At 40.7% G+C, this 10,496-nt stretch overlaps 1 protein-coding gene across 1 annotated transcript; it reads left to right on the forward strand.

Moving 5' to 3' along the window:
- Positions 1–537: 537 nt before the first annotated feature.
- cdr2b (cerebellar degeneration-related protein 2b) lies at positions 538–9,758 on the forward strand. The gene is made up of 5 exons (XM_067429703.1): positions 538–908; positions 1,638–1,750; positions 2,406–2,554; positions 5,550–5,684; positions 8,585–9,758. The coding sequence occupies exons 1-5, from the start codon at positions 839–841 to the stop codon at positions 9,129–9,131; spliced, it is 1,014 nt and encodes a 337-aa protein (XP_067285804.1). The 5' UTR covers positions 538–838; the 3' UTR covers positions 9,132–9,758.
- The last annotated feature ends 738 nt before the right edge of the window (positions 9,759–10,496 follow it).

Raw genomic sequence — 10,496 nt, forward strand, 5'->3', positions numbered from 1 at the left:
ATTGAAACTGATACCGTTGCTATTTTTAGATCCCGCGGTATACCATTTTACCGTATTACCGCCCAAGCCTAGTTTTGGGAACATTACAGGAAGGTTAGGGATCATTATATATATATATATATGAAATGTATATTATAAAAGTGATTGTGTAATATAAATTAATTATTATATGAATTTATTTTAATATATATAGCCTGTGTGTGTGTGTGTGTGTGTGTGTGTGTGTGTGTGTGTGTGTGTGTGTGTGTGTGTGTGTGTGTGTTTTAAATGTGTTAAAATCTTTTATAATTCTTATATTAATTCATTTTAATGTATTAATTTATAATCATTTTAGCACATTTAAAAACCTGTATAATGTAATATGTCTTTTTCTTTCTGTATTCTAAAGACAATTACCTCACAGTTATTAACAGCCCAATATCAACAATCATCATAGCTTTCTGCTTTGCTCACCATGTGTGTTCTGATTCAAAACCATAAGAAATATGGATAATAAATGCAAACCTGGTGAAAGAGAAACCGTCAGAAAAGCGACTGCGTGTCGTTTATGCATGACTGACACATATCCATCAGATTATGGTTATTTATAATCCATATCAGATGATTTATTATCTATTCACAGAGGTTAGCGCACCTGCAGACACGTCATTCCCCCGGGAGCGCGCGCCAGGTTTAACTCCTCCTCCTGCACGCGCTCCCGACACTCAGTCCAGAGTCAGACTGACACAAACTTTATACAAGAAAATAATAAAAGCAATAATAGTTATAAGCTAGAGTTATTGACAGGAAATAAATAACCAGAACTAAAAGAGCAAGGGTTGTGCTGTACTGCCAGAAGATGCTCGCAGAGGAAGAGTTTGATCTGAAGGAGGAAGAGCCGTGGTATGACCATCAGGATCTGGAGCACGGTCAGTTATCTTCATCTGACCCGGGCGGAGGACACATTATCGGGCTTTAATAATGGACACATAGGCATGGAAATATAGTTTTGTTTGCAATATATCAAGGAAGTATCCTCTTCTAGTCTCCATTACATTATTTCATCATTTCATCTCATTTGTTCATGAAAATCTCAACTCAAGAGGGAACTGAAGGAAGTGTGTGTGTGTGTGTGTGTACATGTTACATTGTGGGGACCAATGTAATATAATATAAAGCTGAGATCAACAGCCAGCGGTCCCCACGATGGATTTTGGTTTATAAACATAATAAATTATGTTTTTATTGAAATTGTAAAAATGCAGAATGTTTCCTGTGATGGGTAGGTTTAGGGGCAGTGTGTGTGTGTGATGGGTAGGTTTAAGAGCAGTGTAAGGTGAAATAAAATACCGTCTGTACAGTATAAAAACCATTGCGCCTCAAAAACAAACGTGTGTGTGTATGTGTATGATGGATAGGTTTAGGGGCAGTGTGTGTGTGTGTGTGTGTGTGTGTGTGTGTGTGTGTGTGTGTGTGTGTGTGTGTGTGTGTGTGTGTGTGTGTGTGTGTGTGTGTGTGAGTGAGTGTGAGAGACTCTCTCAAAGCTGAGCTCAGGTGTCCAGATGAACTCTGACCTGATGTCCAGAAGACAAGCCGTGTGTGTGTGTGTGTGTGTGTGTGTGTATGGCGGTTGTTCAGTGTCTGCTCTCCTCTGGCAGATCTTTGTTTGGCTGCTGAACTGGGGAAGAATTTACTGGAGCAGAACCGAGAGTTAGAGGAGAAACTGCAGCAGATGAAGGAGAGCAACCAGGAGCAGCTGCAGGAGATAGAGGTACTGATCTATCTATCTATCTATCTATCTATCTATCTATCTATCTATCTATCTATCTATCTATCTATCTATCTATCTATCTATCTATCTATCTATCTATCTATCCCTCTATCTATCTATCCCTCTATCCCTCTATCTATCTATCTATCTATCTATCTATCTATCTATCTATCTATCTATCTATCTATCTATCTATCTATCTATCTATCTGTCTGTCTGTCTGTCTGTCTATCCACCCATCCATCCATCCATCCATCCATCCATCCATCCATCCATCCATCCATCCATCCATCCATCCATCATCTATCTGTCCATCCATCATCCGTCCGTCCGTCCGTCCGTCCGTCCAGTGATAAACCAATGCTAAAGAACAATACTTTAGATCATTTCTAGATGTACAACCTATAAAATGTTCTCAAGCTAATATAATTAATACAGACGAGGGAATCTGAACAGTCAGACTTTAGTGTTGCAGTTTATTTTACGATACGTGTTCTAACAGCGTACTAACCTGAGAAAGTGCTGGTTAGGATTAGGTGTAGGTTCAGGCGTAGTACAGTTAATCACTGTAAGCTCGTAGTATGTTCATGCGAAACAGGACTGTAAAATAAAGTGCTACTGATTTAATTTGAACAATGTTTTGTGGTTTCTCCAGTATCTGTCTAAGCAGGTAGATGTGCTGCGGTCAGTAAATGATCAGCAGGCTGGAGTCTATGAGCAGCTGGACATGAGCACACGAGAGCTGGAGCTGAAGAACCAGAAACTCCTGCTGGAGAACCGAGCCACTCAGGCCACCATCCACAGGTGAGACTTCAGGATATTATTTGGGTATGTTCAACTCAAAACATCAAATCAATTATATTTAGAGATTTTATTAAAGGGTTAATTCACTCAAAACTGAAATGTCTGTCATTAACTCCTCTCCCTAATGTCGTTCCACACCCGTAAGACCTCCGTTCATCTTCACACACAGTTTAAGAAATTTTATATTTAGTCCGAGAGCGTATGCAAGTGTATGCACACTATACTGTCCATGTCCAGAAAGGGAATAAAAACAGCATCACAGTAGTCCATATGAGACATCAGTGGGTTAATTAGAGTCTCTTGAAGCATCCAAAATACATTTGGGTCCAAAAATAACAAAAACTACGACTTTATTCAGCATTGGCTTCTCTTCCGGGTTAGTGTTCAATCCTCAAATAAAGATTCAAACGGTTATGACTCAGCGAATTGATTCAGTCAAACTGCTGAAATCACGTGACACTGGCGATCCGAATCATGAATCAATACGCTCGCTAAAATTGACTTAGCCAATTTTTTCTACTCAGATTTATTTTTATAATGTACCAAATGCAGTTACTCAGATCTACATAATTGTTTTACTTCCATTTAATGATGTCACTGCTTTAAAATTTACTCAATTATTTTAGTGTAAAAATGTTTCACCAAAACATAAAAATTGAGCAATGGGTCCTGACCTGCACACTGTGTGATTTTTCAAAATCCTTTGCGAATGTTCCTTGTCAGACTGTACGAACATGATCGCCGCTATAAGCCGTCACACTGTAAGATCTCAGTTGTCATGTCAGACTGTACGAACATGATCGCCGCTATAAGCCGTCACACTGTAAGATCTCAGTTGTCATGTCAGACTGTACGAACATGATCGCCGCTGTAAGCCGTCACACTGTAAGATCTCAGTTGTCATGTCAGACTGTACGATAGGGAAGGCGCTCTAAAAACGGACACGCAAGAAAACTCGTCCGGAGTTTTATATCATCAATGAATGACGCGTTCGGTGACGGTGAGCTCCATTACACACGGGACTGAAAGGCACAATATGTAATGTTTCAGCATTAAAAATATAAAAGATCACTATATCTATGTTATATATTTTTTAAAGTTGTGTGTTTACATTATCCCGACAGTTCTAATTAACTTCTAAATCCAGAGAAATTAATATTTTAATTCGAAGACACGGACCGTGTCTTTATTTCCGTTATGTCGCCAGTCTTTCACGTCATATCCACGTTTGCGTCTTGCTTCCTGCGGAACTCGGCGGAACCATAGATATCTATGGGCGGAACCGCCAAACTCAAAGAGGAACACTGACAGACAGTATAAGGGGAACCCCCGTATAAAAAAGTCTGTATGATAATGGATCATGACTACTCTTTGCCTGTACGTTTTGTCAGCTCAACAAAGCGCAAACGTAAGGGGGAAAAAATGACCCGAGAAGATTTTGGGACAGTAGAAGAAGCAAGAGACGTGTAAACCTTGGAGAAGCCTTTGAAAGATGGCGAAATCTTCGTGACAAGCTCGGACTGCAGAGAGATGCTGATCTCGCTTGTGTTTTAATAAACAGGTCATTTAAGTAACCATTCAGCTAACATAATAATCATATAATCATAACATGCTGTATGTTTGCATATTGCATAGCGATCTTGACCACATTGAGACGCGTTTAGCTGAATACGTAATGTTATACATTTTGTATCGGCTTTTCAAACAGGCGGATTCTCTGTTTTTGGAGACTGAAAGAGCTATTTTTTTAAAAACTGATTCAAAAGTATTTCTATCCGTATATTTGGTGACACGATGATGTCATGTGTAAAACGCAGATGGACTAGCTATTATTGGTTTTATATGTAGCTGGAGAAAGTAACGTTAGCTTCATAAGGTAATATGCCACTATCTTGGTCAATTAATATAAGGTGACCGTCACTTTTATCATATGTTAATACTAGCTACATAGAATATTGATTTAATAATGATCTACTTATTCATATATCTCCGAGTTCCAAAATAAATGTTTATTAGAATGATTGATGAACGTGGGGAGCGACACAGCGCGTGTTGAACAACGTATTGCAGGTGCTGGTTCTCTCATTTACTGTTTTATGTTGGTAATGATAAACTAAATTGAAATGTATTTCCGTATTGAACAGTTGATATACAGAATGTTCGACAATCGCGGATGCCATGTCAATATATCTATAATTTGAGTAACTCATATTATGATGCGCGGTTAATATGTCAACATAGCCTACCAACTTATAGGTATGTTGGCATAGCGACCGCCCGCACAACATTCTGTCTCACACATTATCTAACGTTACTGATAAGTTTGTTAAGTAACGGTAGCTTGCTGCTATTTCATTAGATTGACATTACATAAAGTGAAAAGCCGTAACTAAACTTAACAATAATAGAGATGTAATATAACAATCAATTACCTTGTCAGTGAACATGTTTTCTGCTGGAGATGCCAGATTCGCTGGTTGACAGTGGCAATAATGACAACAACTCCCATGAGCCCACGCACTTTCCCGACGTCACCAAAGTACGTCAGTTGTTATTATTTTGAATGAGTGACCCCTAGTGGCCAAAAGTTGCATACTGCATGTTGAAATGGAGGCTACAAAGAAATCTCTAGCGCTCGTTTTGGTCATAGTTTGTCTTGATAAACCGAGATATTTGACGGTCATCGTAGGAGAAGTCACACTGCAGGATTGTGTGCCAAATCTTCAGACACTGCCAGAATTTCGTCCGAGGTAAAATTTAATCGCAGCGCTCATTAATCGGCTGCCGGTGAACATGTCAAACTAACGATCAAACACTTCAGATTTTAGCCGAGATCAGAGGAATCTTTTAGGATTTGCTAAATTTGTCACAGACGGCCAAATCGCTGCCAAAATCACTCAGTGTGCACCCGGCTTTAATCATAGTAAAAGAGTGTAGATGAGGGCATGAGGCCCAGGATGACCTACTTTAGTGACAGCCCTCCTCACACTCGCAGGCTCACAGAGACGGTGGAGGAGCTCCAGAGAGACATGGAGAAGCTGAAGGTTTCTGCAGAACATCATCTGGAGCCGCCACAGCAGGATAGAGTTCAGGCTCTCACATGCTGCCAGCAGAACCGCCAATTACACAAGTAAGTCTTTGTACATTTTACTGTTTTGTTTAGCTAATATCTTAGCAATCGCAAAGCAACACCTTGGCAATTGCTCTGAGTACCCTAGCAACTGCATAGCAACACCCTAGCAACCCAGAGTACCCTAGCAACCACCCAGAATTCTTTAGCAACAGCATAGTAACACCCTTGAAACTACCCCAAGAAACAAGTACCTGCATAGCAACACCCTAGCAACCACCCAAGTACCCTAGCAACCACCCAGAGTTCCTTAGCAACAGCATAGTAACACCCTAGCAACTACCCCGAGTACCCTAGCAAACATATAGTAACCACCCCGAGTACCCTAGCAACCACCCGTAATTGTAACAACATAGTAACACCATAACAACCACCAGGAGTACCCTAGCAACCACCCACAAATCATTAGCAACAGCATAGTAACACCCTAGATACTACCCCAAATTAGAGGTCTTCACGGGGCACCCGAGACCCGTGGACCCGGGATCCGACCCGGGACCCGTACGGGTTCGGGTCTATTTTTTAAATGGTCATCCGGGTCCGGGTCGGGTCCTAATCTATTACTTCGGTTCCCGGGTCTGTTAATGTTGTAGCCTATGTAATTCGTCAATCGGACTCGGAGAACACCTGGCCGTGAGAGTCAGCGCGGCTTGTGTGTTTTGTGTAACTTACAAATTGCTAAATTAGGATAAGAAAAGTGTGAGCCGGGAAATGAGGTTTAGAAATACACAGCAACAACAACACAAGCGCTCTCTCTCTCTCTCTCTCTCTCTCTCTCTCTCTCTCTCTCTCTCTCTCTCTCTCTCTCTCTCTCTCTCTCTCTCTCTCTCTCTCTCTCTCGCGTGCGCGCTCTCTCTCTCTCTCTCTCTCTCTCTCGCGCGCGCTCTCTCAGTCGTTTAGAAAGCGGGCAGATTTAATGCATGCGCGCGGTAATAATGTACTCAAGAATATATTTCAAATCAGCAACAAGACCTCAGGTGAACTGTCACATAAATGTTTTCTGTGATGCTCAAATTGCGTAAAAAATGGCTCATATTTCAGGTTGCTCCAGCTGACGCGCGAGTGCAGTCTCAAGCGCGTGTCATATTTATATGGCAACCCGAGCTTCCGCAGTGACTGTAATGACTTTAAAAATAATATGAATGAACTGTCTTGTTTAATCTTAAAGTTCTGCTAGTCAGACTTGGCTCAGAGAGATTATGGCAAATAAATAATGGTAACGCAAGCGACCATGGCACTAAACGAGCAATAGTTATTAGTTCAAAAGGGCAAACAGTCAAAGTTATTATGCGAATTAACTCAAATCCGTCACTGTGAAATAAAATTGACTTTTACAGCTGAAATGAGTGAATTAAGCATGCTTGGAACAATTAATGAGGAATATTGTAATACATCACAATCAAGGTACAAGGAAGGGAAACAACGGCTATATATCGTTAGGTAGGCTGACTGAGACAAAGTTATTTTTCGCAGCTTGTTCATTAACTTGTTAACAGCAGTATATTGTGTAATATGAGACAATCGGGTCCAGTCGCGTCTGTCTTCCCGGCGGGTTCGGTTCCAACTATCAAATAATAGACGGGTCCATGTTGGTTCCGGGTAATATATTTTTGGCATTTTTCGGATCTGCACGGGTCCGGGTCCAGTTTTTGAAATAATAGACGGGTCCGGGTCGGATCTGTGTTGAACATTGCGGGTCTCTTCGGGTTCGGGTGCGAATTTTTGGACCCGTGAAGACCTCTACCCCAAATACCTTAACAATCATATAGCAACCATCCAAAGCATCCTAGCAACCACAAAGCAAACTCTTAACAACCACCCCAAGTACCTTAGCAACCACATAAGAACACCCTGGTAACCAGCCCAAGTACCCTAGCAACCATATACAAGCACCCTAGCAACCACCCAAATTACCATAGCAACCACTTTGCAAAATACCCTCGCAACCACCCAGATTACCCTAGCAACCATCTAGTACCTAAGCAACCACAAAAGCAACACCCTAGCAACCTCAGATGGTTGCTAGGGTAATCTGGGTGGTTGCTAGGGTGTTACTTAGGGCTGTGCAATATATCGAAATTATCTAAATATCGCGAATGTACATATCGCAATACGCATATCGCAACGGCACACGATATCTGAATGATTTTATTAGGCTACTTCAACATTGTGAAAAGTGTAAATTTTAGGTCGACGCATAGCAGAGAATAGACTGGGGTCACGACTGTTACTTATGGGACTTGCTTGATGTTAAAACGAGTTATTAAACGCAATAACTTGTGAAAAACAATCTCGCGCTGTCTGACACACACACCGAAACATTTATGTTAAAATTATATTATCAGATTAGTGACAAATTTATGATAAAACACTGCTGGTCACTTCTAGACGTTCTAGCGATGCTTTCTTTTCCCAGAGAGAATGTGAAACATATGAATGGAGTCATTGTCAGTTTTCAAATATTTAAAAAATATATAATTTTAATAGATTTTACACACTAATAGCAATATCGTATCACATATCGAATATCGCATTATTTAACAAGATATTGCATATCGCATTTTTATTCAATATCGCACAGCCCTAGTGTTGCTTTTGTTGTTACTTAGGTACTTGTGGTTGCTAGGGTAATCTAGGTGGTTGCTTGGGTGTAGATTTTGTGGTTACTAAGATACTCGGGTTCATTCTTGGAAACATTTGGGATAATGTAAGCACATAAGTCAACAAAATATGTTACATTATTCTGGTGGATATTCTAATCCAAAAACTTACATATTGCGCCTTTAATGGGAACATGATCACGTTTTTAGAGCCTATTTTTGTTCGATGACTAATGGCTCCGTTTCCACCATGCTATATTTATTCCTGGAGCTTCTCCCATGAGCACTGTGTGTTTCCAGCCGCCGCTGTTGTGTGAGCCGGGAGGAGCAGGATGAGTTTTGGGATCTGCGGCGCTCGAATCATTCCCTGCAGGAGCAGCTGCGGTCAGAGCGTGCTCAGAGAGAGGCTGCGGAGCTGGAGTCCGGCGCTCTGGCCCTCGAGCTCGAGGAACTGGAGCCTAAGGTTGCGCTTTTGGGAGTCTATGAGGGCCGGCTGGCTGAGATGGAGGCTGAGGTGGAGGAGCTCCGGCTTCTGTTGCGCTCGCGGGAAAATAACAACGCGTTGGAGGATGAAGAGGGCGTGGCCAGCCTCAGGGGGCGGAGCCTGCACTCGCGCGTTGACGAGCATCATGGGATCTCTCTGCTGAATGAGATGGATGCTCAGTACATCGCCCTGAAGGAGAAATACGACGCGCTTCTGATGTTAACGCAGAACCACAACTCATCTGCACAAACACACACACACACACCTGCTTACAAGGCCCTGTTTCACCAGATCTTCACCTTCATTCAAAAAAGCAAAGAGGGCCTGAAGGAGAACAGGAACACGCCCGTTCAGGATGAATGAGACACGGCTTTTACAACCTTCAGAATAAAACAAGAGAAACAATACAATTTAATTTAACAGCCCTTAGAGGGGTGGTTCTGTGTTTTTTTTCTAGGCTTGGTTGTGTTTATGAGGCGCTGTATTTCTTTTTTTCTTTTTTTTATGCTGTATTTTTCTTCTATTCTCCCTTTATTCCACACCGCTGTCTGTGCTTTGAACGGCTCATTTGCTTCCTGCTTCTATGAAGCCCCTCCCTCTGAAAAACCCAATGGTCTTAGATTGGTCAGATGGCCAAATGTGGTTTCCTGTATTTTTATTGGCTGAAGTGCCAAGCACAGGTTAAGGCCACGCCCCTTCCCATTACGGGCAGAAGTCTCATCTGCGGAGACTAGCGAGGGTTTATGATGTCACCAACCCAGGAAGAAGCTCGTTGTAGTCCAAACCGGCCATTTTTGTAGGCAATAAACTGCCGTAACTTTAAAAGACAATATCTCCGTTTGCAGTGAACTTTCAGCGCTGTAACTTTGCAGAGACTGTTTATGCTCAAGCAGCGACATTACACACTAACTAAAGTTAAACAAGTCCAATCGCATGACACCACCGCTTTAAAACATCGCATTAAACATTACATTTTTACAATCTTACTTCCAGTGTTGTTTATTCTGACAGAACCACTTGTACGTTTTTACGAAATCACACAGAAATGTAAGTGGTGATTATAAACGCACTTTAATACACATTTATAAATGACTCCATGAAATAAAATGCTGCTTCTATAAACTTCTGAAGCAAATATTATTGTTTTTAATGTGTTTTATGTTCTCATGAAAACACTACAGAATCAAGAGCATATCTTTAGACTATTTTAATGAACTTTAACTAATGATCTGAGAAGAATAACATAATAAATAATGTTGTAAATGTTGAGGATGTTTGCTGTAATGATGTTTTACTTGGAAAATCACGCAGAAACTATTTTTATTGATTAAAAATCATTGTAAATGAAAGGCAGAGCAGACGCAAACATTAGATTGACACAAATATGTATAAATGCTTTATGATTTAAATATATAATTTGTCTGCAATACAGAAATGTGCTTGTCATGAAAATAATGTTATGCAAAAATCATTTTTATTTTGAAAATGTGACCCTGGAGTACAAAACCAACAATGCATTATAAGGGTCAAAATTATCCATTTTTCGTTTATGCCCCAAATCATCAGGATATTAAGATCATGCTTTATGAAGATATTTTGTAAAAAAATCATAAATGTTTATTAGTAGTAATATGCATGGCTTAGTACTTTTGGACAACTTTCTCAATATTGAGATTTTTTTGCACCCTCAGATTCCAGATATTGTCATCATAAACCACACATCAGTGG

This window comes from Pseudorasbora parva, chromosome 21 (genome assembly GCF_024679245.1).
Source record: "Pseudorasbora parva isolate DD20220531a chromosome 21, ASM2467924v1, whole genome shotgun sequence".
Lineage (NCBI taxonomy): Eukaryota > Metazoa > Chordata > Actinopteri > Cypriniformes > Gobionidae > Pseudorasbora > Pseudorasbora parva.

What these genes read in the sequence shown, in the direction of transcription:
- cdr2b (XM_067429703.1), top strand. Translation starts at nt 839, where the DNA reads ATGCTCGCAGAGGAAGAGTTTGATCTGAAGGAGGAAGAGCCGTGGTAT. An exon ending in AGCAGCTGCAGGAGATAGAG is followed by an intron (nt 1,751 to 2,405) that starts GTACTGATCTAT and finishes TGGTTTCTCCAG; the next exon opens with TATCTGTCTAAGCAGGTAGA. An exon ending in CAGAACCGCCAATTACACAA is followed by an intron (nt 5,685 to 8,584) that starts GTAAGTCTTTGT and finishes GTGTGTTTCCAG; the next exon opens with CCGCCGCTGTTGTGTGAGCC.